Source organism: Spermophilus citellus, assembly GCF_964194105.1.
Source record: "Spermophilus citellus genome assembly, chromosome: 10".
Classification (NCBI taxonomy): domain Eukaryota; kingdom Metazoa; phylum Chordata; class Mammalia; order Rodentia; family Sciuridae; genus Spermophilus; species Spermophilus citellus.
In genome coordinates, this window is record NC_138197.1 from 91408795 (window position 1) to 91429375 (window position 20581).

Sequence of the window (20581 nt, forward strand, 5' to 3'; positions counted from 1 at the left end):
CTGAATGCAAAGATAAAAAGTCTGAGGACGCGGAGTCAGCTAGGGTCCCTCCTTCCATCTGTGCGTGGATGGGTGAATGAATAATTACAGCAACGCACTACAGTTAAATGTAACCACTGTGTACAGCTGCAAAGAAAGTAGTTTCTGATTCTGAAAACCATGACAAGATGATGGGAAGCCAATTCTTTTGCAGAGGAGCAACAGCTCTCATCAAAGGACATTTTGTTTTTTGAAACCGTGAAGTTGTTTTTAAAATGTGGACAGAATTATTGGTCATGTGGAACCAAAATCCCCTGATGTTCACTGTGCGGCATTGAATCCAGCACAAATGCATTTGCAGGTGTAGTGACCTTCTCCTTTATAATGAAGCTGTTCTGTGGGCCAAAAAAATGAGTTCACTTCGAGAGGCCCTCTGCATTCCATGATTCATATATGCATTGATCTGGACAACAGGACTTTGCAGGAAAGTGAGCCACATGCAGGGTAGAGCAGTGTGCCCCTTCTCTTACATGTCAGTCCTTTGGTTCTCAATTGCATTTTCAAATGTAGGGAACCACAGCCTTCTTCACAGAGGGCTGTAAATCATTCCATGCATTTTGAAATGGCTGGGGAAATGCACCAAGAATATTGATCAGGAAAGGATTTTCAGAATTTCTCCAGGAAATCTTAGCTGTTAGAGATTAAGAAGGCAGAAAAGTGCTTTGGGTGAAATCCAGAGGCTGGATTAGAGAGTATCTTTAGAATCATCCACCCAAACCTCTCATTTACACTAGAGGGAATGGAGGCCCTGGGAGGTTAAATGATTTACCAAGGTTACCGGGTTTGAGGCAGCACCTGCACCACAGCATCGGATTTCTCACTTAGTTCAAGGCAATTTCTGTTAACCCCCTCCTGTCTCTCTTAACTAACTGACCCCTTAAATTAAAAAGAGGACAAAATCTAGGGAAGTATTTCTCAAACTATGTTTCACAGCCATTTATGTCAGAGTCACCTTGGATACCTTTCCAATGCATATTTCTGGAATTCATCAGACCTACCAAGTGAAATTGAGGCCTGGGCATCTGCATTTTCACAAGCTCCTCAAAGGTTATTTAGGTACAGTGCACTTTAAAACCATCCATTTATTAATAGGCAGGTGGTGGGAAATGGCCACTAACTTTCAACATCACTGAATTTATCTGGAGGATACGGTCATTCTTATTTTCTTGCTGATCTTCCTGCCAGTCATATAGGGAGGTGAACAGAGCTAATGATGGTTCAAAGAGTAATTACAACGGCTTTCTTGTTTTCCTAATGCCTGCTTTGGACATAAGTATAACTATTAATATTAGCTCTTTTTCCCCCAACTGGCAATATTTGTCTGCTGTATATTGCTCTGCTGTCTGTGATAAAAGGTAAATGAATGCTTTGTAAGCATCCTCAAATATACAGGCCCACTCCAGTCTCTGTTGATACACAGGGTCTGGCCTCAAAACGTATAGCAACGAGTCCACAAATAGTTCAGTGAGAGTCCCAATTACCTCTGCACGTAGGTAATTATTACTTCTGCCATTTAAGTGAAATTTCAGTACATTGCTTATAGCAATAAATTTAGGAGCATGTTTATGCTGTCCCTGCTTCTATTCATAGCATAGATTTAAAATTCCATTTCTGTTGGGATATAGCTCTGAACTGTCCTTTAGTAAGAATTTGGCTGATGATAAATAAAATAATACCATGATCTCATTTTTTTCCCCTCAGCACCTAACAGACTTGAAAAATCAAAGCAAACCAATCAATCCACCAAGCCCTCCCTTCTCCCAGCGCCCCCCTCAATGCCAATTTTCCCTGCAAATAGGAGAGTTGTGTTTCATGGCAGTTCTGTAGGATTACTGCGCCATCAAATGTGCTGTAGAGGTGTGATGTCTTGGCACTTTGGAGGACTCTTTATGGAGTGTAACGGGTTTTGTGGTGTGTTTTGCAGCATGCTCTTTCTGACAAGGCCTGTGTGAAAGCCTTTGACCCAAAGACAACGTGCTTACAGGAATGTCTTATCACCACCTTCCAGGAGGCCTACTTTGTTTCAGAAAGTTTTGAAGAAGCCAAAGAAAAGATGAGGTAAACTTGCTTTTCTTCCATCTATAGAAAGTAACTTTTTGTTTTTCTGGCTCTGTTTCTTCCTTCTATCTATCTCTTGTACCAATGGGGGTTGATCACATATCCTTCTATTTCTGTTTATTCTGCAGGGACTTTGCAAAGTCAATTACCCGTCCCTTCTCAGTATACTTCAATCCCTACACACAGAGTATTGAAATTCTGAAAGACACCAGAAGTATTGAAAATGTGGTGCAGGACCTCCGCAGTGATTTGAACACAGTGTGTGATGCCTTAAACAAAATGAACCAATATCTGGGGATTTGATGCCTGGAACCAATGCTGTCACCAGCATGATCTTTTGGGGTTGCAGCAGCAATTCAGTCAATGTCATATAACACCAATAACTTTCTGTGTCTTGGCTTGGCTAGTAAGCATGCAATTCTGTATATCTATACCTACTTGTAACTTATTGTGTTAATGTATGAAACACTGTAAGGAACCCAATAGCAGGTAACCCTCATTATTTGAAAGATTGTAATATGTTTAAATGTCTTAAGTAGCTCTGACATTCCTGCTTAGCATCCCTAACCAAACTATGTCTTTAAAATTTGTAACAAGGCGCCCTCTTATGATTCTAGCTTATGACCTTTTCTTCCTTGAATCTGAGCTATTCTCTGTTCATTAGATAAAATGAAAATAGCAGTGAAGCAGTTTCTATTTTCAGTCGTATCAGTGTTTTTGCAGCATTATTCGAGATAAACCCAGAGTTGTAGGAAACTTCCTATTATAGTAACAAAAGATTCATTATTCTATTTCAAAAATTGTTGAGGTAACACAGTAGTTGAAATGATTTGAGAATGAGTGTTTATACAATGTAAGAAAAGAAAACATTTTACAAACAGGATATATAGGTTGCATTGACCTTGTAGAAACAGTTGTGGCAAGCTTCCTGAAGTATTTTGAAGAGGATACTTCCAGAAAGAATATAAGGATAGAGTAAACACTGGGGAATAAATCTTGGTACTATGTATTTCATGCTGGAATAAAGTGAATTATCATCTCAAATGTTTAATCCATTTCTCTGGTCAGAAGTAATAAAATCATAGGGCTACAAAGATCATCCGTGATTCCAAAGAGGTGGAATTGAGTCATAGAAAAGTTAAGTGATTTGTCCAAAGTAGCACAATTAGTTGTGCACTGAAATTCATAGATGGTTGCATTTTCATTTTGGATTGTTGAGTTCAACTTGGCGTGTGTGCGTGCTTACGTGTAGTCAGAGAAGGGAAACAAATGCTTGTTAGAACTGTTTGTCACTGCATGGGAACTGGTTTGTAACCATTGTCTCCTCTCTCAGCCATGCACCAGACCAGATCTATGGTCAGTTGTCCATGTTCTCAGAGTTTGGACAACTCTGGGCAAAAATGGATAATACACCACAAATTTTTGGTGATCCTTGCTATGAAAGATAAAGTCAGGCCACTAAGTGAACAAATAAAAAACTGCATTTTGAAATGGCTGGGGGAATGCACCAAGAATATTGAATGAGTGAATGAACTTCATCTTCTGATTCCCTCACCAAACAAACAAAAACTGATTCTGATTTTGGCAGGTAGTAAGGGTTCTGAATGCTTAAGTGGTTGGGACAAAAAGAGGTAGAGAAAGAAAAGATGACAAAGTGGCTTTTAAACTTGTAATTCCAAAATACTTATTTGAGCAATTTCCAACATTGCTGACAGGGGTCCCAGGGCATCCTGGATCCATGTTCTTGGTATCCTGAGCAAAGAATTGAGCCAGACATGAGAGGTTGGAGAGCAAGGCAGTGGTTTATTTTAAAGGCAAAGTAATGTTTTGGGAGAAGTGAGAGAAGTAGAGTGGGCCCAGCTGCCAACCATCTAAAGGTCCTGTCTACACTGCATAGGTGGCTTTTATTGGGCTGCACTAGTACTCCCCTCTTTCCCCTGGGTGGATATGGGGTTAACTGACACCTTGATTGACAACTGAATTTTACATAATTTCTTTTCTATTGCCCATGTGTAAGTTTATTTTTCCCTTAAAAAATGCACAGACAGGGAGCAAACCCCAATGCTAAAGATATGTTAAATAGCAACAAGTTAACTTAAGTCCTCAGGCCTTTGGGCTATTGTTCATGCCCAAGACTGGGGACCTTGCCTTCTTGGTCTTGAATTTCCCTTGTGGTCCTTTAACTTTCTCATGCACAGCAAGATGGCCTAGCTTGCCCTCACAGGAAGGGACTCCAGTTGGAGTGTCCTCAGGGCCCTGGGTGGAGGTGAGAGCCCCAAGGTGTGGTCCCTTTCCAGGGCCTGGTCTCCTACCTAACAAAGATGTTCTTTTAATAGGAAATTACATCAAATTTCAAGCTAATTCATCGTCTTATATGGGACTCATTATGGATCAGAAATCTTTGGTCTAAATATATACAGGGGAAACATGAGAAAGAGTTCAAAAACACCTTAGGGGAGGTAAATTTAAAATAAAAAGTCTGAGGGTTTTGAATGTTGGTTCTCTTAATAAGAGGAGATTTCATTTCTGAAGCATTCTCAAACACCCCGTGCCCCAAAACAAAACAAAAAAAAACAAAACAAAAAACCTGAGTTCCTGAAGGCATTTGGTGGCTAGAAGGTGACAATCTTGAAACATAAATGCTGTTCTAGGGTAAGGGGACAGTACCTTGGAAAATTATCATCAGAGAAATGATGAATGCACTGAAACAAAACTCTAAAAGGATCAAGCAGTTGTATTATCTTTATAGTTTTTAGAGCCACAAACACATAGTTTCTTATATCCTTCTTAGGTCTAAATGACTGTGAATATCTAAGTACTTATAAATATAATCTAGCACAAAAAATCCCCCAAGTTTCAGAGCAAGTTGCTGAAAATTCTTCGAGGAGAAAATTAGATAAGATACTCTAAATATCTGCTTTTCCCGTTTCCATAATTTGATGTTTTTGAGACACAAGACCTAGAGAGTCCTGTCATTTTTTTGGTCATTTAAAACAAACATAAATGCCATAAGAATTTTCTGATTTAGCTCCACTAAGGATAACCTCTTAGTCAAATGTACTTAAGGGAGAATTATATTTAATTGCAAACAAAAGCTCTCAACAAAAATAACATTTGAAGGGCTGGGATTGTAGCTCAGCGGTAGAGTGCTAGCCTTGCGCGCGAGAGGCCCTGGGTTCGATCCTCAGCACCACAAAAAAATAAACAAAAAATAAAGTTATATATATGTAAAAGAATATTATAAAAAAATAACATTTGAGATGTCTTCTGCTTATTGTGGAATCTTCACTTTTCTTACATGTGCAAAAATCTATTCTATTTTTGTTTCAAAAAAGAAGAGCTGTAAAGTAAATAGGCTTTCCCACAGAGCCTATATAGGTATCATACAAGCAGGAGGAATTACTTGATTCTTTTTAGATTTGTTCTCCATTTGGAATAGCGGTAACCATGGCTTTCACCCTGTGAAACAATGGAATCGTGGTTTTCATTTGTTGTGAGCATTTAACATGCAAATGCCATTACAGCTAATGGTGGGAAAAATCCTATAAAATTTAATAGCCATCATAGGAAAAGTGTTGGCAGAAAAAGTCCTCAAATGGAAATAGTGCAACAAAACAATCACAGCCAGCTTCTTGTCATATCTGATACCTGCTCAGTGTAACCATTTGTCTCAATTAAACCTCCTGACTTAAAGTTAAATTAAATAGATCCAAGGGCAATTATAAATTTAAAGACGCTTGCTTGCTGTCATCTCACTGTGAGTTGTTACTTTATTTTGGCTTTGCTGCTGACTTCTATAATCAGCTAATCAGAAATCAACAGAGTTCCCAGCAAAATCAAGTTTCTTATGCATTGCACTTTGCAAAGATAGATAAAATCTGATTAGTTCGGGTTTATTCTTGAAGCATTTTATCTGTTATGAGTTGGGGTTAATACCCAGTGTATTCCTGAATGATTAGTTTATTTGACATAATAAGGACATAATAGTTTGTAAATTGTACCTATTAAGAGTGGGGAATTTTGAGCCAAGTTTTATTTGTTTTTTAGCACTTTTGTGGTAAGGTTTGTGAGAACTTGGGTTTCTGGTTTATTCTCATTTATTTACTGTGTAATTTAGAAATTATGCTTTATAGGAACAATATATCTGTGCTTGTCTTACTTGCACATTTTAAATGGGCCTGAGCCTAATGAATGTAAAGTATTGCAACATTTACCAACATGAAGAGTCTAAAATGAAAAACAGTGTGCTTTAACGTGGAGGCGAATAGAAATACAACGTTTCATTTTCAAATGGAGTCATGGCTCACATCATCTCATTTTCTTCATTCGAGAAGGAAAACATTAACACAAGATGTAGTTGTCCTCCAATTCATTTGATCTAATTTTCAACTTCTAAAGAATCAAGCACTGATGCTTACTCTCATGAACCTTGTCTTACTTATAATGAAAAAGAAAGCAGCCTAGAGTTTTCTGGTGTGTCTGAATTTTTTTTCCCTCCTTCAGTTTCCCAGGATGTTCTCTTACTTTGGGAAATGATTCTTAGGTTGATTACCACATTCTGGGAACAGTCAAGGGAATTAGCAGTGGGACACCGCTTCTTCTAATATTAGATTTGCATATTTCACAATAAGCCAGTTTTGGAACGTGAAGTGGTTATTCTTTGTAATGTGATTTGAGGGTCTCAAAACACTCATCCAGCGGCTTAGTACATAATCAGACACTGTGCTAGACCCTGAGGGTATAGTGGTGAATAAGAGAGAAGAGCTTTATGCCCAATTTACATTCCAGTGGAGGAGACACAGGTAAAACAAAACAAAACAAAAACCCACATGGTGTGACAAGGTGACAAATTTTATGAAGAAAATAGGGTGATTTGACAAAAACAGTGGGAAGATGAGGCAAGAGGGCCTGGATAGCCTTTCTAAGCAGAGGGTATTTAACCAAGAACCATAGGGTGAAAAGAAACCAGGCAAGGAGAGGGCCACAAAAAGAATATTCCTGGAAGAGGGAATAGCAAGATCAAAACAAATGATGCAGCTGAGGAGAAGATGGATTGTAGTGGGCTGAAGTTGAGCTATTTGAAGGCAGCCCGGGAAGCCAAGGTGAGATGATACAGCATTCCATAAGGAGCCACGTGTACTCTAAATGCAGTAGAGGCACTAGAGGGCTGCAAGAAAGACGGTGTCAAGATCTGATCTGCACTTGTAAGTGCTTACTGAGGCTGCTGTGTGGAAATGGATTGTAAGGGGTGGGTGTGGGACAGGAATCCAAGTAGCAAAACCAATCAGGGAGCCCTTGTGATATTGGGGATCTGCAAAGCTAATATCTTGCTGGATCATGGTGGACATTATTAAAACTTGTTGTAATTAAATAAATTATAAACCAAGTGGGTGAGAACCACCAGGTGAAAGACTGGGGGAAACTGGTTTCACCAGGACCTGGGTTGATTCTCATTTGACTGGAAAATCAGTCATCCAATGAGATCTTGTGTCTTTCCCAAATATTTAAAGATTTTTGGACAAAACAACATCATGTTAATCTTCCCCTGGTTAGTTTACCTCTTAAGGAAGAAAATCTAGGCTGGGCTGGAAAGCAAGTGCATTTTTTTCTCTCTCTCGGGACTCATAAGTATTGATGAGAAGAACAAAAATGAACTAGGAAATGGGACCGTATTGGTGAATGTCAGTGGTGAGGACATATAGAGTAATTCAGGACAAAAACTCCCTCACCTCTAGGCAAACTAGTTTTATTCACTGTCCATCAAGGCCATTTCTGTAGGAATAGGCCACTTAAGTGAGTTAGTTAAGTTTATTTCCACTTTTCTCATTGCCTCCCATCTCCCCCAGTGCATAGTTCAGATATCCCAGAAAAGGCTCCCTTGCTGTGATTTCCTCATCTCTCCAAGAAGGATGGGTCTGGTGTAGCAGCTGGAAGTACATTTCCTTTTTTGGGAAGACTGCAGTGAGCCTGATGTTCAACCCAAGGGCATCTGTGGTTATGGTGCCTGCAAACAGCATTCTCATAATCTAGTCTGGATACAGTTTTTATAATTGAACAACAAAAACATCTGACAGATGTGGGCAGGGTAATTTGAAAGCTAGATGGCACAAAGAAATCAAGTTCGTTTTCTGTCAGAAAAATCAAATCTTTAAAAGCTCGCCCTCGTTTTACGTTCAGTTGGGGAAAGATAATATAAATTACAGAAATGTGATAGGAATTTCCTGGTCCCCCTCACCCTTTCTGGATTCCTTGCAATCTCCTTGCTTTTTAGCTTGTTCATTTCCATGGAACTAGCAAGATGCTGATTCAGTAGGTCTATTATTCCCAAAGGTTTGCAAACCACTGAACACATCTAATGTACAGCTTGCCCAATTTTAGTGAACAGCTAACTTCACAGACGTTAATGAGGCCAATTATTGGCAAGTGAATTTGAAGTGAAGAACACATTAGGTTTGCCACTATAGCAGTTATTTGTTTATTGGGATTGATTGAGGCAAACTTCCTTTTGATCATTACATCTGATTGATCACTATGCATGGCATTATGAAAGAATGAGTTTCCCGAATCAGATAGTTAGTTGGAAGAAAAATCTCTACCTTGCAAGGGGAGAACATGTTCCCCTATCCATTTCAGTGTGAAAGCCTAGCCATTAAAAAGGAATGGATCCTAAATAGTCTTCTCACAAATCTCTAAAACTTTTTGGTCTTTCCTGTTGAGCAGAACTTAAAAGAAGCCTAAATTTCTCCCTTGCCCATGTATAGTCAATATCAAAGGAAATAACTTGCACGGTAATACTTACTGCTGAAAATGAGCGCAGACATAGCAATCCTGATTTGAAGAGGCATTGGAAAGTATAATTTGATTCACCCAGCCAAATGATTACTGCAAGTACAGATCATCAGCACGGCCCACTCCAGGACATTTGAATTGGTGATAAGCTGACAGCTAATTGCCACACTGAGTCTGCCTCTTGAGCCTCTGCCTGGAAACAGGGAAAATTCCCTACTACTCTTACAGACTCTGCGCCTAGATGGAGGCTATTTTTCTATGTTGGAATTATGTCTTTTAGGGTGGTTGTGGCTTTGCTTTTACCAACCAGCTGTTGTTTATTCAGCATTCACACTTTATCCAATAACTATACCCCCTTTTCCTTTTGTGAATACCACCCCTGCTCTAAGTCCATACTTTGGGTGGGGCTGATTCTACCTCTCAGTTTTAGAGGTGGGTTCATGACCAGGGATTGGTCAATGAGCTATTATATCTTCCTACCTACAACTGGTTCAGGGGTTGAGTTGGACCCTGAGTTGGGCCAGTTAAAGTTAAACCCTGGACTTTTCTGGAACCCCTGGAAAAGAAGTGTGCTGCATTCTCAAGTGAATGTAAAGGGGCAGAATGTGAGTCTGGATCTAACACAGATTGCCACATACAGAATGTAGGACCAGGAGTGAAAGAGATGATGTTTTAATGACACTGTCAAGTTCACAGATTTAGCTGTGCCTGTAGTTAGCAGTCCCTTTGGACTTTCCAGGTCCAAACTAATAAATAGCCCCTTCTCCTCTGCTCTCATTTTCTTGCTGACATAAAACATGTGCTAACACCCAGGAAAAAGGCAAAAGAGGAGAGGCAGGAGATTTGGGGTTTTACATTCTTCACACTTGACCTCTTGGTTCTGGGAATCACAAGTTCTGAAGAAACACTGTCGATGTCCCTTTTGGCTTGGCCTCACCATAGAAATGTGGAATATCTGTCCTGTTTCTTCTCTAATTTTGGAAACAGACTTTTTCCAGGGAGAGGTGGCCAATAAGATTTACAACAGAAGGGTTTGTGTTTCAGGTGGCAACTTGAGATTTAACCTGTAGGTCGCTGATTTCTTCCATGAAGAGTGAATATCTAAGCAAATTCAACGTAAATTGAGAGGTAGCTTAAATAACGGGATGAGACTTTTTCTGTTCCAATTTTTCACTGCAGCACTTGGGAAGCTCTGCTTTTCATTAGGATTTGACTCCTTTAAGCAAAAATTATCTCCCAAGAAGAGTAGAGAGAACCTAGACTTTGAAATCAGGTAACTTTCTGCTTATTAACTAATTGGGTGATCGTTATAGATTTACTGACACCTCAGGAGGAGGCTTCAGTTTTGAGTTTTCCATAAAGTGGACTATTTGCTGCATTATCATGAGAACTAAATATATTTAGTCACAAGCTGCTTAATGATGGGGTCATCTTTGTTAGGCAATGTTGTCACTGTACGAACGTCATGGGGTATGTTCACACACACCTAGATGGATTAGGTCTATCACTTGACATGGCCTCTTAATACAATTAGGGAAACCAGTCAGCAGAAGATGTAGGAGGGGCTACTCCCAGCACAACGCAGCACACTGTTTCACAGTGAACTTTTTAAAAAAATTTATCTAAAATAATAATAAAGTATAGTTTACTAAAGACATAAATCAGAATCACAACCATTTATTTTCATCAAGTGTTATGTCTTATCCACAGTGATATGTGCAATACTTTTATATGATGGTCAGCAGCAAAAGCCTGCAAGTAGGTATTGTGCTATGATATTATGATGGCTCCAATATCACTGGGAATTTTTCAGGTCCATTATAATCTGATGGGACCACTGCTATATATGCAGTCTGTCATTTATGGAAACATCATTATGCAGTGCATGCCTGTATATTAAATCTGAGTCTATAAATTTCATCAAATTGTGGCAAGTTGACTCTGAGCCATTCTACCAACGTCTAAAATGGGAAACAGAGGGCAGAGAGGTTGTTGTCACCCTGTTCTGGTCACCAGACCATCTACTAAAAGTGAAGCCCAACCAGTCCCATTGATGTCAGAAGTGCTGTGTTCCCAAGGCTCCATTTCAGAAAACACTTGCTTGGGGTTGTCTCTGACAAAAATAAAGTCCTAGTCAAAGGGAACAAATTAAGTCTGGAATATAAATGTATTTTATTTGCTGAGCAGGAAAGGGAAGCGCTAAGTGAAAATAGGAAATTGGAATATTATGTGTTGGAAGAGCAATTCCTTTCATCCCTGCAGCTAATGGACTGAGCAAAAAGTGAACAATTTGTTTCATATGATGATTCACTAACACTAACTGACAAGGTTTCCATTTCGGACTCCCGCTCCACGTTCAGCTGCTTGTTTTGCAGTGCAATAATGCAATTATCTGTCTATCTTTTGCAGTGCATAAATAGGATGGCTGAAATGTATGTGAGGAATAACCATAACCGCTTCAATCCTTCCTGGTGAAGGAAAGAGTGAGGGAAAGGCAATATGGAGTGTCTCCTGCTTGTCTTAAAATAACCATCTGTTTCCTTTGTGATGTCCTCTTCTCTGGAATTCACTTCTAGAAAAATACTCTGATGTGAGGCAGAGAACAGTTTCACTTGGACCTTTATTCTTGCCTCCTTCTCATCTCTGCACTGAAGGAGCCTTCCTTCTAACCACCAGCTTAGGCACACGGCAACTACCCTTGTGGTTTGCCTTGACCTAAGGAGCTGGGTTGGGCACTGGGGAGACCTGACACATGCCAGCTCACTTCGTCTCACTAGGGTTTATATTAAAGACTGATCCAGTCTCAGCTTTATTTTCCATTTCTAAACTTTATTTTGTGGATTTTATTTCTCTATTATTTGTATAATTTGGGTTCACTTGACAGATAAAAGGGAGCTTTATTATAAATGAAATCCAAGAGAAGGGGTGTAATGAACTTTCAAAAAGGACGAGAGCTGGTAGCTGGAAAAATTTCAGAATTGTCCCTTAGCCATCACCTCTGCCTTCTCTGCACATTGGTTTCACTTCTTGTCTATGACTCTCTTTTTTTCTTTTCCTTTCTCTGTAGAGGGTATACACACACACACACACACACACACACACACACACACACACACACCATCTACTAAAAGTGAAGCCCAATATATTTTTTAACTTACCCATCTAAGTGGTGGAATGTGGTGACTTTATAACTCCTGAGTTTACATGTTGTATTTTTAGACGGATTCATTAAATATGAATTTAAATTCCAAATTCTCAGGAAAGAGTGATTTAGTGTGGATCAGTTGTCCATTCCTGATCCTGTGGATTATGGCCCATGTGGAAGGGTAAAGTGATTTAAATGGGGCTGTAGAGACCCTTGTCTGGGTAGAAAGGCAGGTGTGAGAGAAGATGGCCTGGGCAGAAACCCAAAGAGGCTTTTATAGTCCAGGCTACAATTATCGTCCCATTTTGAAAATTACCATGCCTAATGGAGCTTGTCCTTGGATTGTAAATGAGCAGACCTGAGGCTGGTCTGCATCCCTATGTCTCATTTTTATCATCCTCTTTTGGATTTTCTTTTTCTTTCCTTTTTTTTTTTTGTACTGAGGATTGAACCCAGGGGCACTTATCCCCAGCACCCCCTACCCACTTTAAAAAAAAAATTTAATTTGTTTTACTTAGTTACACATGACAGTATAATGATCTTGACATATCATACATTTGAATCAGATGGGATATAATTTCTCATTTTTCTGAATATACAGGTTGTCTTTTTATTTTATATTTTGAGATAGGGTCTTGTCAAAGTTGCCTACAGTCTTGCTAAGTTGCTAAGGCTGGCCTCAAACTTGTGATCCTCCTGCCTCGGCCTCATAAACTGCTGGGATTATAGGTGTGCACCACCATGCCCGGCGATTTTCTGACTTTTCATTCAAATGTTCCAGTTTTTAGTGTGAGCGAGGTGAGCTTATACTGGAGTGAACTATCATTGACCATCTGTCCTTCCTTTCTCCCTCTTCCTTAACTACTCTACCTCACTGAGATCATATCAGATGTAGATAGCGAAGGCTCCTGGGGGCTCTTGCTGTGAAGTTGTGACCAGAAAGGAAAGACTGTAGAGACAGAGGAGGAAGATCTTTAAGTAAAGTTTAAGGAGGTGACAGACTTTTCTGAGCTGAGCCCAAAGTCCCCCTGCCTAGAAGTGTCAGTGGAGCATGGAGCACTGAGCACTGGGTGCACTGATGAGCAAAGCCAGACAAGTTCCACCCATGTGGACTATGTGTTCCTACTGGGTTTCCTGACTCATTCTGGCTTTTTCTTTCTTTAAAGAGTATGTAAGAAGCAGGCTGACACTGCAGAGCTAAGCCGTTCAGCTAGCTAGATGTCATAGGTGAGAGGTTTGTGGTACCTACTATAGGGAAATTTGGTCTGGATTTCTTTTTCTGTCTCAAACTTTTACAAAACTTTTTTTCCTTGGTCCACTGTGACCTTGGAGGTGTGATGGGCTGGGCTTGAGCTCCAGAGGTCTTTAGGTGTCAAGTGCTTCCTTTAATCTTAGGGAGAAGTCGACTCATTAACTTCACGAGTGCTTCTGAGGAGCAGATCACCTATTCTAAAAATGTCTGTGACCACACAAAGGTTTTGAATATATTTATAGCTTCCCCTTCTCTTTTTTTTTTTTGAGGCATGTAGCTTTTAAAAAATGAATTTAAGGTGTTTCACTAGCTAATCATGGTCTATCATTTAGAATTACCTATTTCAATCCAGGGAAAATTAGGTAACTGCACACTATTATTAATTATCTTGTTTTATCAGGATTAGTTTAATATCCACTATTTTTTGTATAATTGCTACACATAAAATGAAATCAAAGAGAACATAATGGTGGATTTGTCAGAACACATAACATGGACCTATTATTTTAGAACTGCACATATAAAAAATAAAAATGTTTTTCTTTTATTTTAGGTCCCCTTTTTCTTCTTCTTCCTGAATTGGGGTTTAAAGCTTATATTGTCAATATTCTGTACTGTGGGTGAGGAAATATGTTTGCTTAGGCTTAGCAGATATGTGGGTTTTCTTTTGTTTGTGATGTAGGGCTAACAATATAATACTGGGGTCAGATAATGGAAATAAGTAACCAGTTCTGCTACTAACTAGGGTAATTGGCTAAAGCACTCTATTTTACCTGGGAAATGGAAATTAATTTTAGTACTGATTTTATGGAGTGCTTGTGAACATTAAATGAGATGGTATGTTCAGAGAACTAAGAATAGCACCTACCAACGATCTCACAGAGCCCTTAAGATTAAAAAAAAACACATGACGAGCATTTGGCTCAATGCTTGACACATGATATTTGTAGGCACTCAACAAATGTGAGCTATTATTAATGCATCCATTTAACAACCTCATGGTTATAGCTGGAACTTTTTATCATACAAGTCATACATCAACATTTTTTTTAGAAGTCAAAGATACAAAAGAGTAGAGGACAAAGTTTTAACATTCTTCTTTGTCCCCCACTGCACCAATTCAACAGCTGTCAGACTTTGGTGTAGGGAGATTTTGGTACCCTTATTATTTCCATCAGTTCTTCCACATCGTTCTTCAATATTGATATACTTTGTTTTTTGATTAATACAAAGCTCATATCAAACAGGTTGGAGTTTTCATCTTGGAATTCTTTCCATGTCCAAATGTGTTAAGTCTACCTCCTACATTTTAAAAACAATTTCATCATATCTATAGTACAAACATGCCACAATTCATTAACTTCTTTTGTCTAATGTATGTTTCTGTTTGTAATTTTCCATTATTACACATGGTATTGCCAAAAATATCCTTCATATAGTTCATATTCTTATTTCTGAACATTTGGCTATTTCATGGGATAAATTTATTTCTTAAAGTGGATTTTTAGCATCAGTGAATGTGCACATTTATAATTTTGATAGCAATAGCCAAACTGCTGTTTAGAAAAAGCTTCATGAATAATATATCATCAATTTAAACTGCCACTAATGGTCAGAATCCCCATTTCTTATAGATTCACCAACACGGAATATTATCAATCATAAAGATATTTACCAACTGGAAAAGCACAGAATGAAATATCATCTTTTTGTTCAATTTGCATTCTTAATTACCAGTGAAGTTAAAATACTTTTGTCAATCTGGAAATTTTTAGCGATTATTTCTTTGCGTACTTTTTAAAACTTTGCCCTCTTTCTCCTCTTTTTTCCAAGACTCTTATGACAGGAATATTAGATCTTTTATTATAGTCCCAAAGGACCCTGGGGTTCTTCTTACTTCTTTTCAGTCTGTTTTCTCTGTTGTTCATTTTGCTTAACTTCTCAGTTTCATTGATTTTTTACCTGTCTCATCTGTTTTTCTGTTGAGACTATCCATTTAAAAAAAATTGGCATTTATATATTTCAGGTCTAAATTTTCATTTGGTTCTTTTTATATTTTTTATACCTCTGCTGAGAATTTCTATTTTTCACTTGTCTCAAGTATATTTTTAGTTGCTTTGGAGGCATTTTTAGTGATAGCTGCTTTAAAACATTTGTCAGATTATTCTAATATCTGGATTTTGGCATTTATTAATTGCTTTTTTCCATTCAAGATGAAAATTTTTCTGGTCCTTTATATGATGAGTGACTTTTGATGGAAATTTGGTCATTGCAGATATTATATTATGAGACTCTTTGTCTTATTTGTATCTTTTGATTTTATTAGCTTCCTCTGATACCACTCTGGGAGGAAGTGAGGGGCCCATCTTGTAAGATGGTGCCAGGTGGGGGCATAAGTCCAGGTTCCCCAAATAGCTTCTGTTTTTTTTTAAATTTTTTAAAATTTACATATGACAGCAGAAGGCACAATTGTTCATATCTCTTGTTGTATACAAAGTATATTCACACCAATTCATGTCTTTATACATGTACTTTGGATAATGATGTCCATCTCATTCCACCATCGTTTTTAACCCTGTGCCCCCTCCCTTTCTTCCTACCCCTCTCCTCTATTTAGAGTTAGTCTATTCCTCCCTTGTTCTTCCTTCCTACCCCACTATGAATCAGCCTCTTTATATCAGAGAGAACATTAGGCATTTGGTTTTTTTTAATCTTTTTAAAATTGATTTTTCTACATATGATAGCAGAATGCACTACAATTCATATCACACATATAGAGCACAGTTTTTCATATCTCTGGATGCATACAAAATAAATTCACACCAGTCATGTCTCCATACATGTACTGAGGGTAATGATGTCCATCTTATTCCACCATCTTTTTTACCTCCATACTCCCTCTCATCTCCTCCCACCCCTTCGCCTTATCTAGAGTTCGTCTAATCCTCCCATGCTCCCCCTCCCAACCCCACTATGAATTAGCCTCCTTATATCAGAGAAAACATTTGGCATTTTTTTGGGGGGGATTGGCTAACTTCACTTAGCATTATATTCTCCAACTCCAACCATTTATCTGCAAATGCCATAAATTTATTCTTTTAATGCTAAGTAATAATCCATTGTGTATATATACCACATTTTCTTTATCCATTGATCTACTGAAGGTCATCTAAGTTGGTTCCACAGTTTATCTATTGTGAATTGTGCTGCTATAAACATTGATGTGGCTGTGTCCCTGTAGTATGCTGATTTTAAGTCCTTTGGGTATAGACAGAGGAGAGGGATAGCTGGGTCAAATGGTGTTTCCATCCCTAGTTTTCCAAGGAGTCTCCATACTGCTTTCCATAGCAATTGCACCAATTTGCAGTCCCACCAGCAATGTATGAGTGTGCCTTTCCCCCCACATCCTCCCCAACACTTATTGTTGTTTATGTTCTTAATAGCTGCCATTATGACTGCAGTGAGATGAAATCTTGGAGTAGTTTTGATTTGCATTTCTCTAATTGCTAGAGATGTTGAACATTTTTTTCATGTATTTGTTGATTGATTGTATATCCTCTTCTGAGAAGTGTCAGTTCAGGTCCTTGGCCCATTTGTTAATTGGATTCAAATAGCTTCTGTTAATGACTACAATGGGGAAGGGCTCCTCTTATTTCTGAGGGGGGTAGAGGTTCCTTGTCACTCCTGTCTGCATATGGTCCCCACTGACACCATGAGAAGAGGACCTAGTTACTGTCTAGTGGTGATGAAAATCCCAGCTCCCTACCCATCCTTCTGTAACCCCAGAAGAGGCATTGGGGAACTTCACTGCAGAATGCCCAGAATGTCATATGATCCAGCAATTTCTCTAGTGAAAAAAAAATACACACACACACACAAATAAAGGGAAATTAGTGTGTTGAAGGGATATATGTGTGCCCATGTTTATTGCAGCATTATTTATAATAGGCAAGACATGAAATCAATCCAGGTGTCAGTTGTCAGAAAATATGGACAAAAGAAAATATTCATATTTATGATGGAATATTATTCAATCACAAAAAAGAATGAAATCCTATTTGAAGTGGTGTGGATGAACCTGAAAGACGTTATGTTAAGTGAAATAAGTCAGGCACAGAAAGACAAATACCACATATTCTTACTTATAAGTGTAAGCTAAAAAGTTGATTTAATTGGAATAGAGAGTAAAATAGTACCACAAGTTGGAAAGGGTGGGAATGGAGAGAGAATGGTTAACAGGTACAGGGATGTAGTTGGATAGAAGGATAACTTTTTAAAATTTTAAAAAAATTTTATATGAGAGTAGATTGCATTATAATTCATATCACACATATAGAGCACAATTTTTCACACCTCTGGTTGTATACAAAATATATTCACACCAATTCATGTCTTCCTACATGTTTTTTGGAAAAAACTATCCACTATCACTTTTAACCCCATGCCCCCTTCCTTCCCCTCCTACCCCTCTGCCCTATCTAGAATTTGTCTATTCCTTCCACCTCCACCTCCCCACCCCACTACGAATCAGCCTCCTTATATCAGAGAAAATATTCGGCATTGGTTTTTTGGGATTGGCTAACTTTACTTAGCATTATCTTCTCTAACTCCATCCATTTACCTGCAAATGCCATGATTTTATTCTCTTTTATTGCTGAATAATATTTCATGGTGTATATATGCCACATTTTTTTATCCATTCATCTAGTGAATGGCACATAGGTTGGTTTCACAGTTTAGCTATTGTGAATTGTGCTTCTAAACATTGATGTGGCTGTGTCCCTGTAGTGTGTTATTTTTAAGTCCTTTGGGTATAGACCAAGAAGAGGGATAGCTGGGTCAAATGGTGGTTCCAATCCCAATTTTCCAAGAAATCTTCTGACATTTTAAGGCATAGTAGGACAACTATGATTGATAACAATAAAATATTTTGAAATATTCTGTATATTTCAAAATAGCTAGCAGAGAAGATTTTGAATGTTTCCAAACTAAGCAAATGACAAATATTTGGGGTGATGGATATACCAATTTCCCTGATCTGATCATTACACATTGTAAACATGTATTGAAATATCACCCTGTGCATAAATATGTACAATTATTATGTATCAATTAAATATATGAATATGTTATGCTCATTTAAGTGTCATAAAATCAGAAAAAAGACAAACCTAAATGAAATAATCACAAAACTGATGTGAAATATTAGTGTATCAGTTATGATGATGTCTATTAAGAAGAGGTATTGGTTCTGTCTAGAAAACTTTTCCTGAGGGAGTGAAGTATAAGCTGAAACCCCAGGGAGGATGATGAGGGAAGACAATGAATGGACATAGAGTTAGCCGGCTTTTTCACGCTGTGAATAAAAGACCTGGCAATTTTAGAGGAGGAAAGGTTTATTTGGGGGCTCATGGTTTCAGATGTCTCAATCCATAGACAACTGGCTCCATTCCTTGGGGTCAGAGGTGAGGAAGAACATCATGGTGGAAGAGTGTGTTAGAGCGAAGCAGCTCAGGACATGGCACCCAGAAGCAGAGAGAGCTCTCCTTACTATGGAGGAAAGATAAACCCAAAGGCATGCCCCCAAGGACCCATCTCCTCTAGCCACGCCCTTCCCACCAAGAGTAACCACTCAGGGACCAATGAGGGACCAATGCACTGATTAAGTTAAACCTCTTATAACCCAACATCTTACCTCTACACTTTCTTGTATTAGCTGCCAAGACTGAAAAAGTTGCTTTTCAGTCTTGGCAGCTAGTCCAAAGACGTGGTGCCTCTTAAACTTAGAGCTTCTCTTTCCTGGCCAATAGTGACAGCCCATTTCAGCTGAAGTTTAGAGTAATTTATATTTTTTCATGACCTAGAGATAACTATTTTGCTCCTACAGTTTATCATTAAAATAGACTAAGGATGGAGTTGTAGCTAGATTCCACAGGTGGATCTTTATCATCTTTGGTGGGTTCTTCTGATTTGGAGAATTGGGATCTCATGTTGGCTGTGATATTAACTAAGATGGGCAAGCCATTTCATCTCACTCAGCCTCAGTTTCTATGTAGAAAAAGAAAATTGGAGCTGGGCGTGGTGGTGTAGGCCTGTAATCCCAGTGGCTTGGGAGGCTGTGGCAGGAGGATTGGGAGTTCAAAGGGAGCCTCAGCAACTCAGTGAGGCCCTAAGCAACTCAGTGAGATCCTGTGTCTAAATAAAATACAAAAAAAGGGCTGGGGATATGACTCAGTGGTTAAGTGCCCCTGGGTTCAATCCCTGGGTACAAAATAACAAAATAAAAGAAAATTGAATTATATAATTTCCAAGACTATTTTCATTTTCAAAATTCCTTTAATATAATTTCCTGTTTATTTTGTTTTTGTGTCAACATATAGAGGCTAGATTTTTCCCACTCTATAAAAAATCTATCCACTTCTCTGTTGTAGATGGCTATTAAAGTTTTTTTTTCAGTGTTTTCAGAGCTGATTAATTTTCCAGAAGGTGTATTAATACCGTGAACATCTCTCAGTGTCCTCCGGATGGATCATGTCAGTCCCTTTCCTTCTGTTCCTCAATCACTAATTGTAACTCCCTGTCACCACTGTTAGGAAACCTCCCCAGAGGCCATCGAGCCACACAGGCAGATATTCTTTCACTTCAGCCACCTTTCAATTTTCGCTTTCTCATTGACCTGTGTTCATAAGCAGCTCTCTCACATTAATAGTGTATTATTTTTCTATTGTTGCTATGACAAATTGCCACAAGCCCAGTGGCTTAAAATAACACAAATCTATCACCTTAGGTTCCACAGGTTAGAAGTCGACACCATGGTCTCATCGGCCTCAAACTAAGACACCAACAGGGCTGCTCTCCTTTCTGAAGGTTCAGGGAGAATCTGGTTCCTTGCCTTTTCCAGCCATTAGAGATGGTGGCATTGCTTGGCTCAATATTCCTTCTGGGTCCTTCCACTACCGTGCTCTGACCATGCTCTGTCATCACCTCTCCCTTACTCTTCTGCTTCCCTTCTACTCATAAGGACTCTTGGAATTACATTGGTTCTGCCTGAAGAATTCTTGATACTCTGCCTATTTCAAGGTTAGCTGAGTAGCAATCTTAATCCCATCAGCAGCTTTAATTCCATTGGCAACCTCAGTTCTGTTTTGCTATGTAACCTGAAGTATTCAGGTTCTGGGGGTTAGGTTATAAATACATCTGGGGGGATGTTATTCTACCTACCACAAATAGAGCCATCTTGTAAAATTATAGCTATACTATTTAGACTTACTACAAAGATTCATGTACATCTTACCCTT

At 38.6% G+C, this 20581-nt stretch overlaps 1 protein-coding gene across 1 annotated transcript in view; it reads left to right on the forward strand.

Annotated features, from left to right (window-relative positions):
• TPH2 (tryptophan hydroxylase 2) overlaps positions 1-3118 on the forward strand; it is a 92241-nt gene extending 89123 nt beyond the window's left edge. Inside the window, exons 10-11 of the mRNA XM_081309586.1 lie at positions 1964-2097; positions 2226-3118. Of these exons, the coding sequence (XP_081165712.1) occupies positions 1964-2097; positions 2226-2400 (309 nt within the window). The 3' untranslated portion in view covers positions 2401-3118. The remainder of the gene's footprint in view (positions 1-1963; positions 2098-2225) is intronic.
• Positions 3119-20581: the final 17463 nt, after the last annotated feature.